Consider the following 23,869-nt stretch of genomic DNA (forward strand, 5'->3'; position numbering starts at 1 on the left):
TCCTTTTCCGCCAGGCAGCTTTCCAGCCACTCTTCCCCAAGCCTGTAGCATTGTGTGGGGTTGATGTGACCAAAGTGCAGGGCCCAGCAGTGACCCTTGTTGAACCTCATACAATTGGCCTCAGACCATTGATCTAGTCACAATCTAGTATAAAGGTAATAAAATAAAAAAAGATTATATTCCACCTTCTGCTTAATATGTGCTTACACACTCAAAATTGCTTATGTAAAAATCAGAAGAGAGTATCAAACTTCCCATTAAAGAAATGGGAGGTGGAAAGCAAAATGCAAACACAATGTATCAGAAAGCCTGACAGCACAGATATTGTGGAAAATTCCCTAAAGCCATTAAGAGATTTCAAAACATTAAAACTTCTGAAGAAAACTTTATAGAACTTTGAATACAAATAAAACAAAACGATAAATGAACAACAGCATGAAAATAATGAGAATGTAAAGTAATTCAAACAAACCTCAGACACTGCAAGAAAATAAAATACATAAAAATATGCATAGCAAAGGGGTTTATATAAATCCAAGGAGGGTGGAAAAAAGCTTTCCAATTGTTATGAACATGTGCGTCGTTGCGATTTTTTTTTGGGGGTGGGGTGTAATTTTTTGTTTACTTTGTAGGCTTTACAGCACTAACAGGTACCAGCAAGCGATGTACCATCACGGTCTGTGACGGAGCCAGAAAAAAAAGGCGGGAACCCCGCCCCTCCTCGCTGCAGTCCCCAACCAGGTCGGCTCCCACCACATAAAGGCCGCCGCGCCGCCCTCCGCTCTCTACACTCTGTCCCCGGCTCGTAGCGGCAGCATGTCTGGCAGAGGCAAGGGCGGGAAGGGGCTCGGCAAGGGGGGCGCCAAGCGCCACCGCAAGGTGCTGCGCGACAACATCCAGGGCATCACCAAGCCGGCCATCCGCCGCCTGGCTCGGCGCGGCGGCGTGAAGCGCATCTCGGGGCTGATCTACGAGGAGACGCGCGGCGTGCTGAAGGTCTTCCTGGAGAACGTGATCCGCGACGCCGTCACCTACACCGAGCACGCCAAGAGGAAGACGGTGACTGCCATGGACGTGGTCTACGCCCTCAAGCGCCAGGGACGCACCCTCTACGGCTTCGGCGGCTAAAGTTTTCTGCTCCCGCATCATCTCGACAACCCAAAGGCTCTTTTAAGAGCCGCCCACTTAACCTGGAAAAGAGCTGTTTTGCTTCACATCTGTAAAAGGAAAGTGAATGTCTTTAAACTTTGTTTCTGTTACTTAATCGGGTTTTTTTGATAAGCTACTATATAGATATCCCTCAGAAGACGTTTAAGCACTTGATAATTAACTGAGTGTATATTACTAATGTGTTAGGGACTATCCTAGTTAGGTAGATCAGGGGACATAGAAAGCTTTTGATCGCGGTGTCAGCGTAATTGGAACCTAAAGCGTTTAGGACTTTTTTCACTTACTCCGAATAATCGACTTGAATAGCAAAACACCCTAAACTTAAGCTCCTGCTTTCAGCGGGTGAGGCAGGTACGCATCGCCCTGCGGGTATCTCGTTGTGGTCTGTGTTTTTTCACTAATTGCGTAAACAGTAGCAGAAGTAGACATGTATTAGTATTTAAATCATGTTAATCCCTGTACTGATGCTCGGCGGGTGGGAACGTACGGGCGCGGGGTGGGAGGTGTCACAGCTGGTTGCCCCCTCAACTCCTTCTCACAAAACTTTAAATACCGGAATGACCCCAAGCGTGTTCTCTGAAAGTGGTTTTTAGGGAGTCGTCCATTATTCTTTGTGCGTCCGGTGTGTTAAAGCTCAGGAAGCTTTTTCTTTCAGCGTCGGGCTGCTGAAGCCGCAGCAGTTCTCCGTATCCAGTGGCAGTACCAGTCCTCCCTTCGCCCGAAAGCCTTTTCTACGCGGGCTGTGAGGGCAACTCTCTTGGCTAGGAAAACGGAGCAGAAATATTGCAGCGGGAAACATGGAAAGCTCACGGACTACAAAGTTTGTATTTCAGCCAGCAAGAGCCTGGGAATACTTCTTAGGCTGGTAGACATTCAAAGTCGTCAAAAACGCTATCCATTGAATTAGAGCATTTTCATGTGCAACCTGTTTCAATCTAAAAGCATTTACTGTACCACCTACAGTATTACTTTCTACTATTTCCAGATTAAAGCTACTCTGTGTAAGCAAAAGAAAAAAAAAAAACAACACCCCCTTCCCCCCCTCTCCCCCCCCCAAAAAAAAAAACCAAACCAAAAAAACATCCCAAACTACCGTTATAAGGATTTCTATTAAGGAAAACCTGTACAACACTTATTTTTCAAAGCTCAAGTCTCAGTGAATTAGAACAAAATAAACATGAATCTTCTACGCATTCGCGACAGTATAATTTACAATTAACCATTTCCCGTTCCAACAACTTTCGCTAAAGGTTTTCATTTCCGAGATAGGCTATAAAAATTGCTGTAAGAAATAGGTAAAACCGGAAACAAGAGCGGCGAGTGCAAGGAGGGGGGAGGGTGAGCGCCGTTGGCAGAAAGGCGCGCTTTCGCGGCGGGCTTTTCGAATTTGAAGGTATCCAATAATAACGGCGCACCGCTTCCAGCCAATCAGAGAGAGGAACGCGCTATAAAAGCCGCCGCGGCACAAGAGCGTTTTCATTCCACGGCGGCTGTTACTGGAGCTGGCCCGGTGCTCTCAGAGCGATGGCGCGCACGAAGCAGACGGCGCGTAAGTCGACGGGCGGGAAGGCGCCCCGCAAGCAGCTGGCCACCAAGGCGGCCCGCAAGAGCGCGCCGGCCACGGGCGGCGTGAAGAAGCCGCACCGCTACCGGCCCGGCACGGTGGCGCTGCGCGAGATCCGGCGCTACCAGAAGTCGACGGAGCTGCTGATCCGCAAGCTGCCCTTCCAGCGCCTGGTGCGCGAGATCGCGCAGGACTTCAAGACCGACCTGCGCTTCCAGAGCTCGGCCGTGATGGCGCTGCAGGAGGCGAGCGAGGCCTACCTGGTGGGGCTCTTCGAGGACACCAACCTCTGCGCCATCCACGCCAAGCGCGTCACCATCATGCCCAAGGACATCCAGCTGGCCCGCCGCATCCGCGGCGAGCGTGCCTGAGCCTCCTGCTGCAGGCCTCCTTTTCGTGGTCCATCATCCCCGCACCCTAAAGGCTCTTTTAAGAGCCACCACACTGCACAAGAGGGCTGTCACACGGTCTTTTTTTGATACTTGGATATAACACTAAATCATCTTGAAGTTCTTTTAAGGTAATTAAATTTTTTTTACTCTTTTGTAACGATTAATACTCCTAGCAATTTAGTTTGTTTCTGTTGTAGTAGTCACTTTCTAGCCCAAATGGAATCCAATACATAGCATTAGTATCGAGGCTTGTTGAAGCCTTAGGCCGCAAGCTGTGAACTTGCACCCAGATTTGCTGACCGTGCACTGAACTTTTACTTGGCTACATGAAGGATGGCCCCCAAAACCGGTGCAAGCCAGAAAGATAAGGAAGCTTCAGCCTTAGCAGAAGTTTCAACCCTAGAGGTAAGAGAAGAATCGGCCCACCTGGAGACAATGAAAGGGCCCAATGAAGAACGGGAAGACCCCAGACCTTAATATTACTCTTGGTCAGAACTGTCTCCTGAGGGGAGGGGAATTTAAATTGTAAGGGTATAATTGCCCAGGGATTTCTTTGTTCTGGTTCCCTCTTCGGAGGCACCCAGCTCCAGCTGTTTTTCACCACTGTACCAATCAATAAATTTGTCTGGCGTACATCATATCGGAGACTCTGCTTCGGGAAACCTAGGGTCGAGCCAGAGGGGAGAAGAAGCACCTGAGTGTGTGTGTGTGTGAGCGAGCGAGGATTCGAAGAGGGGGACCCATCAGCTCAGTGGAGCTGCCTGCTGAGAAGGGACTCCGGTCCTAGCAGTTAAAGTCTTGTGTGCTGTTGTGCAACTCCCTGGATGGTCTCTATGCTCGGGCAGCGGCTTCTGCTTTAACAGTTTACCCCCCAGCTCTGTGCTCAGCTGATTTCTCTGGTCACTTGTTAAGAGGCCTTTACAATCAGTTACTGCGATTCCAGTGAAAACATGTTTATAAGCCTTCCTAAGCAGTCATCTCAAACTGCTTCAGTTTTTGAGCAGACTGTTACATGCTGTTGTAGTGAGGAGCCTAGAAATATCTAATTGACTATACAGAAAAAGTAACAGCACAAATCAGAAAAAGGAGTGCTCAGACAAGGTAAATGAAAAATACTTTTCATTTAATAATCCTGGCAAGAGCTATAATCTTAAAAAAAAAAAAAGTAAAGTAGGACAGAAAGCCTATGATAATTCTTCCCCCTCCCCAGACTTGATACTTCCTGTAAAATACTTTATTTTGCAATGGTTTTATGGAGCACTGAAGGTTTTTACTTTTAAGCAATGTGGAAGGCATAACCTGAGTTAGTGTTGAAAAATAAGCTTCAAACAGCTTTATATTAAAAAAAAAGTGATGTAAATATATTCTATCACTGCTCTTATTAAGATATACTCTAAAAATCCTAACACTATTAGATATGAGATCCCTACCTCTCTGAGTAAAACAAAAGTGTTAAGAAGATAAGCCTGATGCAAGGGATAACATTGGGAAATTCAATAAATTAGTCTAATTGTGATTTGTATTCTCAATTTTCTTTGTTTGTGTTATGACTTTGAGGAAAGGCTGGAGTAGAGCACAAAGGAGAGCTTGGAAAAAGCAGAGAATCTGGTGGATATTCCTGGGAAGTCCCCCCTCCCATTTTCTAAATAAATGGAGAGTGCCGGCACAGGGGAAAGTTTCATGGCTTTTGTTTGGTACCAAACCAGCTGGGGGAAAGGAAGTGGCTGCCAAGCCTTGGCAGCTTTGTAACTGATGAGAGGCCCATAGGAAATATGATTATACGGTTTTGAGAACTGAGGACAAGCATTTTGTGTTTGACGATAAAAAGAAGGTGGAGTCAGTAGAGGAATACACATGGAGGGATCAGAAGGTCAACATTTACTAGAATTTAGGTGATTCAATAAAGTTTTGCAGCCAAGAAATTATAGTTGGACTTTAGTTCACTTCAATTTCTTGGTTGATTGTGTCAAGTCTTGCTGACTGTAGCTGTTCTGGTATTTCAGAGAAGTAACCTTTTCTATTAATTCACAAATAAAAAATTCAGATTCCTATGGGTTTTGCTGCTTTGTTGTGACAGCATCTTTTCCTCCGCCCTTGATAATGGATTCTAGCCTGTCCAATACGCTTCTGTAAATGTTACCAGCCAAATGGTCTGAAATGAGAATTCAGTTGTTTGAGTATGGCATCCGGGGAACCCTGCAAGAAGTTTCATAGGATGTGTTTCAGAAACACTACACAGGAAGTAAAACATGGTAGATACAATTAATATTCATAGCATTATGATGTAGGTATGAATGTATATACACACATATATGTACATATTCTATATGTATATACACACATATACGTGCTTTTCTTTCACTCACAAATTTTAATTCTTCTCAGTATCCATCCACCTCTGTCTCTTTCCCCAGTCCCCTCTGCCCCAGCACCATCCAGCTTCATCCATCTGGCTTTATTTTTTGTGTTTCCAACAATATGATATGGTAAATGAAATGAAAGAAGCTATTTTGCGGTCGGACTAGATGATTGTTGTAGGTCCCTTCCAACTGAAATATTCTATTCTGTTAATCTCTTTGTACATCGCCACTTGAAGAGTAAGGAGTCACAATTTTATGAAGTTGAAAGTGGAAGTCCTCCCACCGAAATAGCACAGAGACTGTGCCTATAAGTGTAATTTGAAAGGAATTATATGATTATAATTTTAAAATTAACTATATGTCAGGCTACATGCTAAGACTTCAGCAGGCTCCATCCTGGTTGTAATTGTTGTTACACATTGGCAGTGTATTAATAACTGAAATGACTTAAGTTTGTAGCTAGGCACCACTTTGAGGTGTTGAAGTGTCCAAGGCTTTGAGCAACCTGGTCTAGTGGAAGGTGTCCCTCCCCATGTCAGGGGGGTTGGAACTAGATGATCTTTGAGGACCCTTCCAACCGAAACCATTCTGTGAAGTTAGCAAAGCTTACAATGATTAAAACCTCAGACTTGTTACAATTGTAAATAAATAGAGTGAGGTCATGGGGTGAACAAAAATTACCTTACTGGAACAGACACAGGTGACTGCTCATAGTGCACACCCTCACAGAGGCTCTGTAAGGAGCCCTCACTGATACCAGTGAGATACCTCGGTGTGGAATGTGCTCTCAAAAGTAAATGAGGAAATTACTCATTGTGACTGATAAGTAGTCAATATCTTGTCTGTGTTCCCAGGTCACGTATCAGTGCTATCCAGTAAAATTGATAAAAAAGGACTGGGTAGGACCTTACAGTATTAACAAGGCGGTACTTGTCAGAAATAAGACAGAATTCCTTTTTTTTATTTTTTTTTTTCTGGTTAATATTAAAGATGCTCTAGGACAACTGAAGCAGTAGGAGCAAGGACTGAGGTTATGCTTTTGTCATCAGACTTTTAAGAGAACACAGAACTTTTGTGGCCTATTGGAAGGTTTCCTTCACTCCCCAGGCTATAAGTGCAAAGTCTCTTCTCACATCATGCTGCCTCTCAAGACAAGGAAATAAATCTTAGTTATGCTATAGTATAAAACTTCAGTTTCAAAACCTGTCAATATTTTATTTCTGTATCATTTGGGTTTCTTTTATTCTGATTCACTACAAACTTAGAAAAGTTTTTAATTTACATACAAGTAAAGAGAGGTAAAATCTATCTTAAAAAAAGTATACATTCTGTTTGAAAGACACAAAATAAAAAATTAGACTAGCTCCTCTGTTCACTACAGACTGCACAGTCATTCCATTCATCACTTGGTAACGCTGCAGCTCTCTATTCCATTGTAACCTGGTTTCAAAATAAGGCCATGAAGATCACCACACTCATTCAGGGAGCTTTATGTGGGAGGAAAAAAAAAAAGAAAAAGAAAACACAGAAGAAAAGGGGAAAGAAATCCCCAAACAAACCTTAATCTTGGCTGATTGCTGCACTTGGCAAGTGTTTCTGCTTTCTTTTCTCATCCATCCCAGTGCTGTCTCTGACAGATTGTGTCTATAGCTCAGCAAGCATCCCTAAAAGAAAGCATGCAAAAGGTGTTCAGAAACCCCTAATGACAAGAGGTGACAGCTCTTGCCTTCTAATAGCACCCTTCAGTGCTACCCAGCGCTCAGCACTGTTATGCCTCAGGTACCAACTGTGACCTTTCACACCCGGGGAGAAGATGGGAAGATGTTTCCTAAAGTAATGGGAGAAACAACAACTACTCTCCGTTATGAATCTGAGGCCTGATTTTTAACTTCCTGTTTTAACGCTCAGGCTCTTGTTATACTGGTCATTCCCGTGTGCATGTCTCAGTAACGATTCACGCAAAGGTGGGTCCTTAAAAGGAAGGTTGAAAGCTACATACATATATATACATGCATCCTGCCATTGTCTTCTGAAGAATCCTAGAAATCTGACTGCAGAAATCTGACAACTCAGAATAGTTTCTGACTGCATAAAATCTCATAATCGTTACCTGGAGAAGGACAAGTTAAAAGACAAATACAGGTACACTCATTAATGGAAGGATACACAAATCTCCACTCCAAGATTTTTCTAAAAGTCTTATTTTTTAATATCCCCCCCCCCAAAAAAAAAAAAAAAGTACTCAGGAAATACATAAACTCTTTTCCATAGTTTTGTTCATCAATGGTAACAAATCCGGACAAACCTGATAGTTATTCCTGTGTACAATACTTTTCAATCATAGTTTCTTGGCCTTTTTAGGTATGTTTCTGTGCTGTGAGAAAGAAGCCTCACAAGCTCTATCTCTTCAGCAGTTGTCCATCATTTTGAGACCGGCCTCAAAACCCATCTTTTGAGACAGATATTCTTGCTCCTGGCGTTAGCAAATGCTGGAGCAAGACGGCAGCCCCCTTTAAAACAGACTGCCTTAGCCAGGTCCAGCAGTAACACAATTCCAGTGAGCTGCAGGAAGTTTGTGCTCCTGCCTAGATCCAGACAGCCGTGAGAGTTTAAGGCACAGAATTCCTGAGCCCGGGCCCGTCCCAGGCAGAGCCGTGTCCCACCCACAACCTCCACCCCTTCTCCCTCAAGGCTCTTTCGAGTCTGGCACAGCCATAGCGACGTAAAAACCTCCCTTCCGATGGTCTCTGCTCACCGTCCTTAAACATATTGACCTCATCCCTCCCCTCCAATTTTGTCTCTCCTCCCCCAGCCAGTGGTTCATAAAGCGCCTGTTAACTTCCCTTCAGTGTTTGCAAAGCATCCCACTGAACTGCAGAACAGGAAATTTAGAGCTTGGTGGGGTTTATAAAAGACGAACGTTTATACACAGGCAATGTAGTAAAATAAGAAATAAAAAAAAAAACCAAAACCAAAAAGAGGAGCTGCAGGCATAAAAGAAAATGCTACAGTCTAGAAAAAAATTAAGAAAACATCGTTATTTCTAAAGCAAGCCCGTTTAAAGACGGTGCTACAGCCCTTTTTATTGCACATGGAGTGGCTCTTAAAAGAGCCTTTGGGTCTGTGTGGGCGGCCTCAGCGTCTGCCGGAACCGGGGAGGGGCTGCGGCAGGAGCCTCAGGCGCGCTCGCCGCGGATGCGGCGGGCCAGCTGGATGTCCTTGGGCATGATGGTGACGCGCTTGGCGTGGATGGCGCAGAGGTTGGTGTCCTCGAAGAGCCCCACCAGGTAGGCCTCGCTCGCCTCCTGCAGCGCCATCACGGCCGAGCTCTGGAAGCGCAGGTCGGTCTTGAAGTCCTGCGCGATCTCGCGCACCAGGCGCTGGAAGGGCAGCTTGCGGATCAGCAGCTCCGTCGACTTCTGGTAGCGCCGGATCTCGCGCAGCGCCACCGTGCCGGGCCGGTAGCGGTGCGGCTTCTTCACGCCGCCCGTGGCCGGCGCGCTCTTGCGGGCCGCCTTGGTGGCCAGCTGCTTGCGGGGCGCCTTCCCGCCCGTCGACTTACGCGCCGTCTGCTTCGTGCGCGCCATCGCCAAGCGGCTGCAAACCTCCCCCAGGCAGAGCCAGGAGCGAGTGAAAGGGGCTGCGCAGCGCCGGTATTTATAGAGGCGCCTCGTCTCTGATTGGACGACAGGAAGCGCGTCCTCATTGGGTACCCTGAAAATCCCAGCCGGGGCCCAAGGAAGCCGAACTGGCCGCCGCTGCACCCCCACTTCTGCCCCACCCCCACTCCGACCCCGCTCGGAGTCACGGCTCCTTCGGTGCGAGTCCAAGGCCTGGGTGGGGTGGGGGGGGGCGGTATTTCCGACACGGCGCTCGCATCCCTTCTGCTTCTCCGGCTTTCCCTCTCCGCCACGCTCCTGACAGGTTAAAAGCCGTGTGGAGGCTCAAATTCAAGAGCTGTTCTTAAAAACTCAAATTATTTGAATAGATTTTTTTGTTGGTGGGCTGATTACAACAGAAGAAAAAAGTTCCTTCAGTGCAGGACAGAGGTCCCTCTTACAGTAACAGGCATATTCTCCCCAAGGGAAAGATCTCCTGGTACCTCAAACCACTGAGACAGACGCTTAAGAACTCCTATAATGCAAGTTTGTAGCTGTAACAAGTATGTAACAAGTTGTAACAATCGAGAGGCACATTTTAAGCTAGTTTTCTCATGTTACCTTCTTTTTTGCAGGAAAATCAGCATAAGAGATCATAAGTATCGTCAAGTAAAACCGTGACTTTCAGAATACTTAGACAATGAACTTATTTGTGAAATGAAGAGCTTAAAAAGGAATATGGAGTTACGCTATTATTTAATTTGCCCCTACTTGTTAAGGCTATGAGAAAACCAGAAGCGATCGCGAATATTTATTGATCGCCGTCGTTTGCGAGTGGTCAATGACTACCGACAGTTTTATATAAACCTGCAAAAGTGTTTTTGCCGTTTTTTCCTCCGGTGATGAAAGAAACTGAACACCAACACCTTAGAAGCGCTCCCCGGATGGGAGTGTTCTCTCTATGCGAAAATAAGAAAAGCCTTCGCGCAACTCATTTTGACGCATTTTCTTAAACTGCGCTGCCAGGGACATAATTTTCATGTCGCCCCCCCCGCCCCCCCCATATGTAAAACTATATTAGATTCACTCCTGAAATTGCTTTTAAAAAGAAAAAAAATATTGACAAGGAATTGAGGACAGGTTATAGTAAAGAAAAGTTTATTTAGAAATGCCAGAAAGAAAACGTTCATCTCGGCAACTTTCATACTTTTCACTAGGCGATAGATACGTTTCCCTTTGTTCTTTGCAGTGGATCTACTCTCAGCTAATGAAAATTTCGAAGTACAAGACATTTAATAATATTCCAGATGATTACGCTTAAATCGGCAAAGATTTAAAAAAAGGTAACGAAATACATTCAAGTTTGATTATAAAGAGCACTTGAAATGATTGTACTGGGGTACATTTGCAAGGAAATTCAAGGAGTACACAAAGAAAAAGCAGTTTTTTACACAGCAAAGACAACGTCACCATTAACAGCAAAATTGAAACATTAGCTCCCACTTATCTAATCGTAAAGCTTTTCAGCAGTACTCCGTAATCGTCAGTTTTAATAAGCTTTGAAAATTGGGAGAGTAGACGCTTCAGACGTCTTTTCAACAGAAAGCAATGTCACAGCTCATCTTAGGAGGAAGTGGGCGGCTCTTAAAAGAGCCTTTGGGTTGTCGAGATGGTGCGGGAGCAGAAAGCTTTAGCCGCCGAAGCCGTAGAGAGTGCGTCCCTGGCGCTTGAGGGCGTAGACCACGTCCATGGCAGTCACCGTCTTCCTCTTGGCGTGCTCGGTGTAGGTGACGGCGTCGCGGATCACGTTCTCCAGGAAGACCTTCAGCACGCCGCGCGTCTCCTCGTAGATCAGCCCCGAGATGCGCTTCACGCCGCCGCGCCGAGCCAGGCGGCGGATGGCCGGCTTGGTGATGCCCTGGATGTTGTCGCGCAGCACCTTGCGGTGGCGCTTGGCGCCCCCCTTGCCGAGCCCCTTCCCGCCCTTGCCTCTGCCAGACATGCTGCCGCTGCGCGCCGGGGACAGAGTGTAGGGAGCGGGGGGCGGCGCGGCGGCCTTTATGTGGTGGGAGCCGACCTGGTTGGGGACTGCAGCGAGGAGAGGCGGGGCTTGGGGCTCGCTCCCGCCGGATCTCCTCGCTTTCCCTGTCACGCGCCCCACTAGCACAAAAATGCGGATTGCGTGTGGGTTTCTCTTCCCGCGGCACAAGCAGTTCGGTGTTGCTGCCCTTTTTCGGTACGTTATTTTTTTTCAGATAGCAAAGACATTGGGTCTGTACGTAGAACAGTTTATATATTTTTTAAAATCTTCGATACGTCGTGATCGTCTAGAAGTAAAATCTCGATCATAGGTATCGCAATTACTGAATCACTTAAACTACTCTTTGATTTTTTACTATAATTGGTATTTTAAAACATGGGTATGTGTTATGTATTGCAATTGCACCTGGTTGCATTGATTCTCACGTGTGGCTTCAGTGTTTTAAACAGCTGCTCCTCATGTTTTTTTAATGGAGCATCTTGCAGCAAAATCTGTCCAATCGTGTTTTTGAGAAATTCTACCCCTCCTTCAATTTCTTTCTCATCTCCATTTCCTGCCCTCCCTGAACGTTTTCTCAAGGAGAGTTTATCAGTAAAGGTACGCTAATCGAGAGTTTAACCCTTTCGTTCTCCACTTTAAGTTTTTTAAGGTAAACCGGCTCTTTTGGACCAATATTTTCACAGTACTTTCCATTTTTGTGGTGCCATAGGAAATAACATGGCTATTTTTTAGAGAGATTGAAAAATTAAATACGTAAAAAGAAGCGTGTTTTTGTCCTTCAGGGGAAGGTATTCAACTCTGGTTTTGCTTTCTTTTGGGGAGGAAAATCTGAGGTTTTAGTGTTGAAAGCAAGAAACAGTATTTAACAAAAGTCATTCGATAGCTGGCTTTCGACCTGAAAATGATCAGGAAGGGTCATTTCAAAAAAAAAAAAGGTTTCCAGTATTGAGCGTTTGCTGCCCTCTCATGGACGTTGTTTGGGTTTGGGTTTTTTTTTTCCCCCTTACAAGCTCAGCGGCTTTATATAATGTATCCTTTCATAAAGATACAACATAAGATTAATCAATAATCAATCTCTACTTTTGCATACGCCACAGATACAGAGGCCACATCTGCTAGGAGAAATAACTGTTCCAGTTGCCCCCCACTGCCAGATGAAAATGATGTAATCTGCCCTCTTGTTCATGCACAATCTTCAGCATTGGCCCAAAGGAAACACAAATGGGGCAAGACAAACACCAAGACTCTGAAGGAGAGATCCTAAAGGCTCAAACCAGTAACAAATGTCCTGTTCCACAAGTAACTTGACAGTATCCTAGGCTGGGCCACGGAGATAATTCTGGAGTACAGTGGGGATGCCATGGCTAAGTTCATGATGTTCCCTTTCCTAAGGCCAGTTTGCTCCTTCCAGAGAGGGAAGTTCAGGGACCATGACTGGACTGCTGTTGGACACCAGGCCACCATGAGAAAGTCGGCACTCTGTAGTCAGGTCCCCTGTCATTCCCAGGAGATTTTTGAGAGTAAGGTAGCTGTATCCTGCTCTGGTAAGGAAAGACACTTGGTGTAACATTTGCAGCAGGCTTTAACATGCTCTGAGTACACAGACAAGTCCCCAGGATGTTACTAACAAGGCAGTTTAGCACTACTTGCTGCAGAGCTCCTTGAACCCACTCTGCCATGAAAATCCACTTCTTCAGGCTGCTCAATCCTTGGGAATCTGACTGTATCACAGGCTCGCCCTGGGAGTTATTACCACTTGCAGACCCCTACCATGAGGTTACTGTTCAATCCTTCACTTCACCAAACCACCCCATGCAGCCCCTGATGAGTTGTCCAGCTCTGGAAAGCTGAGTTTTGGTTTCTACTTTTCTTCATGGGATAAAATTAAGTTAGAACTTCATACTATAACCCTGCTCCATAATGAGCTGCTTCTGCCCTGGAATTTGTGACTACATATAATATTCCCCTCTGTCTCTTGCTGTCTGTCTCATTGTCTCCATGCTTTCTTTGGCAAAATGTCAGAACCCATTTGGAAATGTATTTTTTTTAAATAAGTAGATACATACTTGTTCATAGCACTGTTTTTTAACTCATGACACAAATTCATCTAATAAAGTGAAGCAAAGTTGAAGCTGAGTTCCCTCTCTTCTTTCCTCCCAAGTGATTCCAAATTATACATCAAATTTCATCTTGTCTACTAGATCTGTCTGATAAAATCAAGCTGTAACTGTAACTTGAGATAGAAATGTAACATCTTCCGGAAAGTTGCTAAGACTCATAGAATCATTTGCATTGGGAGGGACGTTCAAAGATCATCTAGACTAACCCCCATGATGTGGGTAGGAACATCTTCCACTAGATCAAGTGAAAGCCCCATCCAACCTGACTTTGAACAATTTCTAGGGATAGGGTATCCACAACTTCTCTGAGCAACCTGTTCCAATGTCCCACCAGCTTCATCATAAAATATTTCTTCCTTATGTCCAATCCAAATCTGCCCTCTTTCAGCTTAAAACCGTTGCCCCCTGTCCTGTCACTACAGGCCCTTCTGAAAAGTCTTTCTCCGTTTTTCTTATAAGCTTCCTTCATATATTGAAAGGCCACAATAAGGTGTCGCCACAGCCTTCTCTTCTCCAGGCTGAAAAACCCCAACTTTCTCAGCCTGTCTTCATGGGAAAGGTGCTTCAGCCCTCTGATTGTTTTGCCGTCCCTTCATGGGGTTCACATGAGCCCACTCCTCAAGCCTGTCAAGGTCCTTCTGGATGGCATTCCCTCCCTCTAGCAAATCAGCTGCACCACTCAGCTTGGTGTCATCCACAGACCTGCCGAGGGTGCACTCCATCCCACTATCTATGTCATTGATGAAGATATTAAACAGTATTGGTCCCAGTACGGACCCCTGAGGGACACCACTTGTTACTGGTTTCCATCACTCGTTACTGGTTTCCATTTAGACATTGAGCCATTGGCTGTAACTCTTTGGATACAGCCATCCAGACAATTCCTTATCCATTTAACAATCCATCCATCAGATCCATACTTCTCCAATTTAGAAGTAAGAACATTGTGGGGGACCATTTCAAAGGCCTTACAGAAGTCCAGGCAGATGACATCAGTTGCTCTTCCCTTATCCACTGATGCAGTCACTCCATTGTAGGAGGCCACTAGATCCATCAGGCATGACACGCCCTTGGTGAAGGCACGTTTGCTGTCTCTAATGACCTCACTGTCTCCCATATGTTTCAACATAGCTTCTAGGAGGATCCGTTCCATGATCTTACCAGGCACTGAGGTGAGGCTGACCGGTCTGTAGGTCCCAGGGTCCTCTTTATTATGCTTTTTAAAAATGGCTGAGATATTCCCTTTTCTCCAGTCTCTGGGAACTTCACCTGACTGCAATGACTTTTCAAATGTGATGAAAAGTGGCTTAGCAACTACATCTGCCAATTCCCTCAGGACCCTGGGATGCATCTCATCAGGCCCCACAGACTTGTGTTTGTTCATGTTCTTCAAATGGTCTCAAACCTGATCTTCTATGATGCGAGGGACTTTGTTCCCCCAGTGCTTGCCTTGAGGTCAGGGACTTGACAGATGTGGGAAGAGTGATTCCCAGTGAAAACTAAGGCAAAAAAAAAAAATTGAGTACCTCAGCCTTTTCCATGTCAGTTGTCACTAGTTCTCCTGTCTTATTTATTGGGGGGGGAGGAACACACACAACACAACATTTTTTTAATCTTCCTTTTCTGAGATAAAAAAAAGATTCTTTACTGTCCTTGTGTAGCTTGCTTTTCCTGCCCAGGCAACTATGATTTTTGGGATAGTTGTCACATGGAATACTTAGTCAGCTTTTCTTTGACAGTGGAGAAGAAGAAATATGTCTGAAACATAACCCCTTTTAATGAAAGAAGTCTCCTGTCTCAGGAGTGCACAAACTCACCAGATCTGGTCCTGACAGGAGAGAGATGCTGGCGATAGTAAAGTGTTCTCTCTGACAGAAGGAGAAAAATATTTAAGGAGTTAAGAAACAAGTGGCCAAAGGCAGGCAACCAGGAAGTGGGCAGAGTTCTGTTATGAAGACGGTATATCTATGGTGGAGAAAACAGAAGCGGGGAAGATGTGGCAAAACACTGCAGTGGCAATGGCAATGTGCATTTTTACTAGGGCAGTTACATACAACTGAACATGAATGTGCAGTATGCAGACCCAGTATATACAGCTTTGGTTGACCAGTGCCAGCATACACTGGTTGCTGAAAGAACAACAGGAACTCCTTTTTTTATGCCTAATGCAGGTCCTGACCTATGCTTTGTTTATTTTTATTGTTTTCAGTGTTTGATAAGAACAATAATCGTATCATTATTTTTCTACATTTCATTTCTTCCACAGCTCCTGGCAGCTCAATCCTGAAATCTTTGAAAAGCTAACCCTGCAGTCCCTGGGAAAACCAAGCACTGGCGTTTCACTGATGTCCCAGCACAAGGGCTGCAGGAGTGATGAACAAAATTCCCGTGGGAATGGAAGTGCAAAGAGATCACAAAAAACAATCTGCAAACTGAAAATCAGAATAAAACACAACTCCAAATCTAGAAAGAGTCATCCAAAATTGAGTGTGGAGAGTGAATGGGGATCCCAGGAGGAGACACACTGATGACTTGTTTTGCTTTGACAACATGTTCTGGAGAAGACACATCTCAAATCCTCACAGAGAAACATAGCTGGTATCCCCCAGTGCCCAGCACTGGACTAGGGGCATTGTGATCTAGGTAGTAAAAAAGAAACCTGTGGCAGAAAAACTCTATTGTGTAACCTTGCTAAGTCAAAGGTGTCTAGATGAAAAGTGGTTCTGGACCTGAACTCAAGCTGGCTCAAATCTGTACTGCCATGCGAGCAGCAGAGAACAGGCCTGGTATTAACGATGTTCATATTGCACTCTTACTTTTGGGGACTCCACACTGGCTGTCCCCACCTTCCTGTCCACACACTATAGCTGTCTCCCCACTCAGCTCCTTCCTTTTGAGAACCTGTAAGCTCAGTCTTGAAATGTACATATTTACATCTCTCCCTTTGTTCAGCCCAGGATACTATGAAGGGCTTTTTCTCTGCTCTATTCAGCTTCAGCTGCTCACTACTACTGAGGATGTGCAACAACAGCATATCCCTGTTTTAACCATCTTTGCACCTGAACTAACATCTTCAGCCTTTTATCGAAGACTAGCTTTCAATTTTCTCTAACAAATGCAGAAGTTTTTTATGCCAGTCTTGGAATAGTTTCACTTGAAATAAAACTCCAGCTTTGATGTTTTTAAGAAGTGAGCCTCTAAGAGAGATCTTTTTATTGTTTTTCAAAGACATGCTGAAGCTGTGCAGAATAAACTCTTACTCTCACATGACAACAACTACAGTAAAAGACACAGAGACACACAAAAAGCACAGGAGTAACAGAAACCACTAACAGAGAACAAAGAGATAAATAAATACATGTACAGAAATTACCTGGTTTTGTGGTAATCTGACAGGCAATCTGTCTTTGTGGTAACTAATGCCAATAAAAATTCTGTAAGCCCATAATGCAAAAGTGTTAATCAGTACAAAGTGATTTATTATTCTGGGAGGGAGAAACTTTACTTCAGCAGAATTCTTGCTGGGTTCCTGAGAGTCTGTTCTGCTATATGTAGACTTTTATCTAACTCACAGATTCATTTGCCGTTATTTTCTTCCTCCATTTCTACTTCCAGTGCTAGAACATCATAGACTGTTGATATCACCATTTACTAAGTAAGTAAATCTATGAAATAAAAATTTGACTCTGTGGAAGAGAAAGCAAATGAAAGCAGGTCTTCCTTGTAATGATTTGCAATTCTGAACCCATTATTTTTGACCTTCCTCCTAATTTTTGAGCAGCTTAGCATTTAAAATCATAAAGCGGATACTTGTGTTTTCTGTTGAAGTATGGCCGCCCACTAAACACTGGCCTTTTTTTACCTCCTGTTAAGCCACATCCTCTTTGACCACCAGCAGCTCAGTTCTCCATGTCAAATTGCTGCACAGAATCACTGACCAGCCTGATTCCAATCCAGTTCCCAGGTCAGAACTATTCACAAAAGACAAAATGTGTTTTGTTCCTGAGATCCTAAAGCTCTGCTTGCCATATTACCTGTGTTCCAGGCAGTAGTATTCATGTTCCTTAGAGTCCATAGTGTGGGAAATGTCCATGCAGTGAGGACGCTCTAGAAATTTTAGAAATCTGCTATTCATCTCAGAATATGCATTAGTCTGAGCACTTTGCAAATGTGGAACAGGCTAGGGACATGACATAGCCTATATTAAAAGTTCATAAATAGAAGCTGCATGATCATGGAGATGTCCCATCATATAATACAAAAGTCTTGTTGGAATCTTATTTTGGGATATTAATATAACCCCTGAATGTGGTAAGAAATGTGTGGGGAAGTTTCTGCTCATTGGTTCTTAGAAAAGGACACCCAGCTAAGACAGAGATGGAGATAAGGGCATGATGGACAAGGAAGATGTTCCTTGTAACAAATGTACTCAAGGTCCAGAAACTGACCAGTTCATCAGCATTACAATAAGACAAAACAAAACAACATTAGACCCTCTTAGTTGTTTTGAGGTTTGGTTTTTCATTATAAGCACCTGTCCCAAGTCCTTTTCCAGCTGCCCGTCTTAGCACATGGCACGTCTTGGGAGATACTGAGCAGAGCTCATCTCTTTTCCTTCTTTCCCCAGATTCATGAGGCATCTTAACGGGTTTGAGAAAAGAAATTAATGCCCAGATGTCCGAAAAGGATATCATACAGCCGAGTGAGATGTGTTCCCTCTCCACTGCAATCATAAATCACACACTTGAACCTCAGCTTAGCAGGTTAGCTAGAAATTTGAATCATGACAGCGGAAGAGCATCCCCTGATTTTTTCTTAGGATATCAACTTTTCTTATGACCAGAATAGGAAACTGCTTAAGTAGCTGGAGAGCGGCCTGTTGAAGATGATGTGGGGCCTTGAGGGACACATGGTGATTGGACATTGTGGCAGTGACTTGGTAATTTAAGACAAGCTATTTCTGAGGGAGAACCAGTCTGGAGTTGGGCACACCTGCTCCTGTAGCTGAGACGAGCTGGCATTCACAGGGCTAGCAGTGTACAGGCTGAGGGGGAATGAGGATGAGAAATGATGACTTAGGGGTACTGACTGATATGTCAGTGATGCAATCGGCATAAACATGATATTACACTCATCCCTGCAAGCTGATTTTTCTCAAGCCACTCTTGCTCTTTGCCACTTTTTTTTTCCAGTTGGGAAAACAAATTTTTCCAGTAGGTATCTATGCTATGCTGCCCAGCTCAGCTTTACAAGTTTAACAGGATTTCTTGGTTTGATGTTAATTTTGTCCCTGTACTGGACAGTATATCCATGGGAGCCTACATAACTAGTCCATTCAGTGCTCCTGAATACACACACACTTCCTTTCTGGAGTGTGGAACAATCTCTTACATTATGCGGCAGCCATTGGCAGCTAAGGACTATAAAGACTATTCAGCTGAAGCCACAGCTACATACTCTTTGCCTGTAAAGGTATTTTAGACTGGTATTATTGTACATAGGCCAGTGGTCTCCATCACCACTTGTGTTCAGTAATGCACTAATTTTCTAAATCTAAACTACTGCAATATCCGAGGTGGGTAACTGCTCCAACTGAATTTTCTTAAAAAACAGTTATAATAATAATTTGAGTTTTCCCTCTTACCTCTCGGAAAAGGAAAAGAAGCACCCTGATACCTCCCCTAAGTAAGCAGGGAGGATAAGTTGCCACAGGCCAAGAGTGAACTGCTGTCATTACTCTGACTCATTCCAGAGGCCGAAATGTTTATTCCAGGGCCATCCTGGCAGGGCCAATTCCATTAGCAGGGATGTGTGCAATACAGTTTTTCCCATGCTATTGCAACTGTTTGGGTTTTGCCTTTTTGGGCTCAGCTGTAAAGAAAAAAATTAAGTATGAATATCACTTTTGCTACAGCAGTGTACCTGTTGTTTGACCGTACCCAGTCAAAATCTACTCCTTTCCAATTAGCTGTAGAGGGCTGGAAAATCACAGTTGACCCACTCTCCTTGGGTCAGTGCACGTAGTTGGGTGAAACCCTTTAAGAATTAGTGGGTATGACTCCCAACACCCTTCACTTATGGTAACTATGAGAGTCTGTTAGGCACATCTTCATCCCGAACAGGGGCACAGGCACGTGAGCTCAGGAATTCAGGCTGTCAGGATGCAGGGATATGGCCCAACAATTTCAGGAAAAAAGTGTGCATGCAGGTGTGTATGTTATATAGAGGAAGAGGTCATAAACCTGAGCAAGGACCGGAAAGTTGTATGCATCCTAAGAGGCAGTGCACAAGAAGCGCAAGAACAACTTTTCAGGAACAGGGCTTAAAAATAGAGGCTCTGTTTTGTATTTCTTTCCCTTTTAGTATAGGGATTTAGGACGTGGCCAGTTTTTGCAAAAACACGAATACCGGTGAAATCTGATCCCGCCATTTCTCCTCCAAACTGCAGGGACCCCGTTTCCAGGTAATTCCTTCAGATATACGAGGTTAACAGCTACGGGCTTGCGATCAGCCATCTTTGTTGAGAGCTGAACAGGTAATTCCACGAAATTCCCCGTTCTCCTGCCCACTGGGGAAGCGGTGGTACCAGCACTGTGACTAAAGCCAGGAAACAGCCTCTCCCCCCCGCTTCTCCCCGACTGCTTCTCACTGCGGGCGCCCAGGCAGAGCTTAGCGGAGCGAAGGGCATCGCTTGAGCGCAGTAAAGGCGACGGAAGGAGGGAAAAGGAGGCGGCTGCAGAGTTGAGGGGCAAGTGGGGGGAGACGCGCGCTCCTACCGCGCCCAGCGCTGCCTCCGAGCGGCTCCGTTGCCGAAATGAGCCCCCGGCACCCGGCTAAGAACCCAGCCCGGCAGCTCCGAGGCGCGAGAGGTTCAGCACCGAAACGGAGGACCGGCGGGCAGCACCAAGGACTGCACAAAAGGCAGCTCGAAACACCCGTGCCTTTCGGACGCTGCTCGCCCTCCCATTTCCAGGGAAGGGAAGAGTTTGCAAGGGACAGAACTAGGTTGGGAGTGAAAAAGCCCATGGGGGTGGAGGCGAGCACGTACCCAGGAAGTTCATAAGCCTCTTCCTCCGAGTGAGAAAAAAGAAACAAACAGTGGAGCGTCTGTTTAACCAGAAAACTGCTGTGCACCAGAAAAGCCCGAGAGTCACGGCCAATCTCTGCGCAGCGCGGGCTTTTCGAAATCAGTAGAGCTGCGGGGGGCGGCGGGAGCGCTTCCGAGCGCGGCTCTTCGTCCCCCGGCTGACCGGGGAGAAACTACGGGGAGCCGCAGCACCCCGCCCCCTCCGCCAAGAGCCGGGGTGCCTTGAGCGGTGCCCAGCTTCCACGGGGACTTTGGGCTCGCACCGATTTCTTGCGGCTAACGGAAGCTATTTGTACCCACGCCTGCGGGAGTGTGCTGAAATGAGCTGTACCGCCGTGAACACTGCTGCGGTGCTGCCCGGCACCGGTGGAGAACAGGAGCGCGGAAGTTTGTGCTGTTACCAGATCGACCCTAATTAAGCAAGTACACTGCCGAAAAACGGAACTGCGCGCGCACACACACACACACCAGAGACATAGAAGGGCTTCAGCTCTTTTCAGGAAAGCTTGGGTGGCTCTTAAAAGAGCCGTTGGGTTTATCTGCAAGGCAGACGAGATTTTTTCAGGAGCATTTATTTTTTCTTGGGGGTCGCCTTCTTCGCCTTGACCGCTTTGGGCTTGGCCGCCTTGGGCTTGGCTGCTTTGGGCTTCACCGCCTTCGCCTTGGCCGGGCTTTTCGCTGCTGCCGCCACCTTTTTGGGCTTGGCAACCTTAGTCGCCTTCTTGGGGCTCTTGGCCGCTTTCTTGACGGCAGCTGCCGCCGGCTTCTTGGCTTTCTTAGGGCTCTTCTTCGCTGTCACCGCCTTCTTGGGCTTCTTGGCGGCGCTGGCGGGTTTCCCGGCCGCCGGCTTCTTGGGCTTGGCCGCGGCCGCCCGCTTCTTGGGGGCTTTTTCCTTCACTTCTCCCGGTTTCTTGCTGAGGCGGAAAGAGCCGGAAGCCCCAGTGCCCTTGGTCTGCACCAGCGTGCCCTTGCTGACGAGGCTCTTGAGCCCCAGCTTGATGCGACTATTACTCTTTTCAACATCGTAGCCGCCGGCGGCCAGCGCCTTCTTGAGCGCGGCGAGGGAGAGCCCCTTGCGCTCCTTGGAGGCGGACACGGCCTTGGTGATCAGCTCGGTGACGCTGGGGCCCGCCGGCTTGCGGGCTTTGGAGCCGCCCGCCGCCTTCTTCGGCTTCTTGGCGGCGGCCGGAGCCTTGGCCGGAGCCGGAGCGGCGGCGGCGACGTCGGGCGCGGCGAGGGGAGCGGTCTCGGACATGGCGGCTTCCGCGGACTCGGCACAAACAATGGCACCGCCGCCGCCGCCCCCTTTTATAGCGGCGCCGCGCGCGCTGATTGGTGCGGTCCACCCCGCCCCGCCGCTCGCCGCCGCGCCCGTTGTGTTTCTTCCCGGTCCAAAAAGGGCTTTTTCCTCCTGAAATTTACTGCCGATGCACCCAGTTTCTTCCCGGACGGGGAGGGGGGCGTCTGTCCTACCAGCTAACGGAGTTTCCCGTTGGAAGGAGCGCAAATGAGGGAAAAGCGACCCCAGAAACTCCGCGGCGTGGAGCCGCAGAGACCTCGGGAGGGAGAAACTTTCGTTTTAACTTTTAAATTAAAATTATACCATCGGCCAAATGGGCACAGCCGGAGTGAAATCTTGTGCTTTAGAAGGTCCTCTCCAGCGCAGGGCAAAAACCAGAGTGGTTTGAACGGTTGGTCTCAGGGTAAATTGATGTTAAAGCCGAGGAAGTAACACAGCTTAGCCCCGTGGCCCCGGACTCAGATGCAGAGCTGGCTCCCTCGGCCGAGCCGCTTCCCTCCGAAATCATATAATCCCGCCCAGCGTCCCTTCAGCGACCACGGTATCTTAGCTAATGCCTTTTGGGGAGACGTTTGTGCTTTAGCAGCGTGTGTGAGAGCCGATGTTACTTTACGTCTGCTTAGGTATTTCAGTGGAACAAAGCACCGACCTGCCCCTCTGAAGGCTGGTGTCGTTACACCTTCAATGTAACCTTAACGAAGTCGCTTTCGTTTGTTAAATTCAGGAGTCAGGGTAGTTGCAATTGCAATATATCGGGTTTTAGTCTTAAAACGTATGAAAGTACTTGTCTTTGCTTCGCGATTTGTTAAAATTGATTGGGAAATAGAATCTGAGGTGTAATGAAGTTTGAACCGGACGGGAAGTTAAAGCTGACAATTCGGTCCTTTGAGGGTATGTTCGGTAATGAGGACACTTTATTACGCAAAACTGATTTCTCTGTTCTAAGGAATGAATGTCGATGCTGTAAGTGTTTTGCTTTGATAACAGCATCTGGTGATTCACCGCTTTGCTCCTTCAGAAGTAAGATGAGAATTTACACCTTTTCAAGACGGTTCCATCCCCGGGTCAGTGGCAGCTCCATATTCCAAACAATGGATGAATTCTCACTTTCTTCCTTCGTTTTCAATGGCGTGTTGCTTTCTTTTTAATACAAAAGAGCTAACAGTCTGTCTGCAATAATATCGTGTTTCATACACTAGATACCAGGCTATCATCAGCTCCTAAAAACGGGTGAGCAGATCTATTCAGGGCTAAAAGAAAGTGTAACAGGGTGGATGAAATGACGGTACAACAAGGAATTCCCACTGCCTGGGACTGTGAAAATATTTACGCTGACTTGAATCTCCATGTGACATTCAAGAAATGTGATATTCTTTTCTGATTATGCGTGTTTAACTGAAAAATGCTAAAGGGCTACAACCAAAGCAAGGACTAGAGTTATTCTAGTAATTTAACATACCGGGGTTTTTTCTCTGCTTGGAGGTGAAATGTGGGAAGAAAGTCAGCTTTGTGAGGTCTCCCAGCAAATGCATTTCAGCCTGTAAAATGAAGGTAGATACGTGTTTGGCGTCAGCTGGCCGTGATAACGAGCATAACAGAACTACAAAGTATGAGACTGCAGAACCGTGCATTGTGTACTGATTAAACACAGAAACTGGAAACTGATTTTAATGCCCATTTTATCTGATGGTTATTTCCTATAATGGGGGAGGATTAAGGTCCTCAGTAACATGACTGAACACTGTATCAGGACTGCTGACACTCTGAGGAAAATGTTTTTTTCTAAACTAGTAGTAGTGACCCTATGGTAACAAAGACCAGAGATTTCAAGTCCTCCCAGAGGCAGTGGAGCTAACAGTTTGCAACTTTCTAGTCCACTGATATCTGTATATAAGTGGTTTGTTTGTTTGTTTCAAGCTATTCGCGTTTAATGGCAGCTTTCTGTCAATTCTCTGGACTCATACAACAAGGAATATTGTAATCTTTATCAGTCTTTGAAAGATTCCTAGTAACTTTTTTATTTCTCCCAAATTCTTTAAGACAGAAATTAACTCTGAGATTCCTGGAAATAGAAACAGAACATTCATTTTTTGCTTTCATTGTCATTATCTTTTCTTGACTTACTTGGAAACTGGAAAGTGTTTAGAGATTTGATTCTAATCTCTCAAGCCCATCATTGCTCCATGTAAGATGTATTTCTGTACATGGGAGATTATCCACGTCCACTATACGAGAG

General features: G+C 45.9%; 5 protein-coding genes across 5 annotated transcripts; 2 read left to right on the forward strand and 3 right to left on the reverse strand.

The window, feature by feature from the left end:
• Window positions 1-786: 786 nt before the first annotated feature.
• Window positions 787-1,201, forward strand: LOC140654152 (histone H4). Its single transcript, XM_072867201.1, has one exon. It carries the CDS (start codon window positions 817-819, stop codon window positions 1,126-1,128), a length of 312 nt encoding a protein of 103 aa, XP_072723302.1. The 5' UTR covers window positions 787-816; the 3' UTR covers window positions 1,129-1,201.
• Window positions 1,202-2,642: 1,441 nt separating this feature from the next.
• LOC140654146 (histone H3) lies at window positions 2,643-3,766 on the forward strand. Its single transcript, XM_072867189.1, has one exon. It carries the CDS (start codon window positions 2,695-2,697, stop codon window positions 3,103-3,105), a length of 411 nt encoding a protein of 136 aa, XP_072723290.1. The 5' UTR covers window positions 2,643-2,694; the 3' UTR covers window positions 3,106-3,766.
• A 4,791-nt stretch (window positions 3,767-8,557) lies between these two features.
• Window positions 8,558-9,102, reverse strand: LOC140662232 (histone H3). Its single transcript, XM_072885491.1, has one exon. The coding sequence runs from the start codon at window positions 9,071-9,073 to the stop codon at window positions 8,663-8,665; it is 411 nt and encodes a 136-aa protein (XP_072741592.1). The 5' UTR covers window positions 9,074-9,102; the 3' UTR covers window positions 8,558-8,662.
• Window positions 9,103-10,720: 1,618 nt separating this feature from the next.
• On the reverse strand, window positions 10,721-11,125 carry LOC140654029 (histone H4). Its single transcript, XM_072866939.1, has one exon. It carries the CDS (start codon window positions 11,085-11,087, stop codon window positions 10,776-10,778), a length of 312 nt encoding a protein of 103 aa, XP_072723040.1. The 5' UTR covers window positions 11,088-11,125; the 3' UTR covers window positions 10,721-10,775.
• An 8,023-nt stretch (window positions 11,126-19,148) lies between these two features.
• Window positions 19,149-21,598, reverse strand: LOC140654030 (histone H1.01-like). Its single transcript, XM_072866955.1, has one exon. It carries the CDS (start codon window positions 21,586-21,588, stop codon window positions 20,905-20,907), a length of 684 nt encoding a protein of 227 aa, XP_072723056.1. The 5' UTR covers window positions 21,589-21,598; the 3' UTR covers window positions 19,149-20,904.
• Between the last annotated feature and the right edge of the window lie 2,271 nt (window positions 21,599-23,869).

Source organism: Ciconia boyciana, chromosome 1 (genome assembly GCF_034638445.1).
Source record: "Ciconia boyciana chromosome 1, ASM3463844v1, whole genome shotgun sequence".
NCBI classification, from domain to species: Eukaryota; Metazoa; Chordata; class Aves; order Ciconiiformes; family Ciconiidae; genus Ciconia; species Ciconia boyciana.

Bases quoted from the DNA above. Each gene is read 5' to 3' on its own strand.
- LOC140654152 (XM_072867201.1), top strand. From the start codon at position 817: ATGTCTGGCAGAGGCAAGGGCGGGAAGGGGCTCGGCAAGGGGGGCGCC.
- LOC140654146 (XM_072867189.1), top strand. From the start codon at position 2,695: ATGGCGCGCACGAAGCAGACGGCGCGTAAGTCGACGGGCGGGAAGGCG.
- LOC140662232 (XM_072885491.1), bottom strand. From the start codon at position 9,073: ATGGCGCGCACGAAGCAGACGGCGCGTAAGTCGACGGGCGGGAAGGCG.
- LOC140654029 (XM_072866939.1), bottom strand. From the start codon at position 11,087: ATGTCTGGCAGAGGCAAGGGCGGGAAGGGGCTCGGCAAGGGGGGCGCC.
- LOC140654030 (XM_072866955.1), bottom strand. From the start codon at position 21,588: ATGTCCGAGACCGCTCCCCTCGCCGCGCCCGACGTCGCCGCCGCCGCT.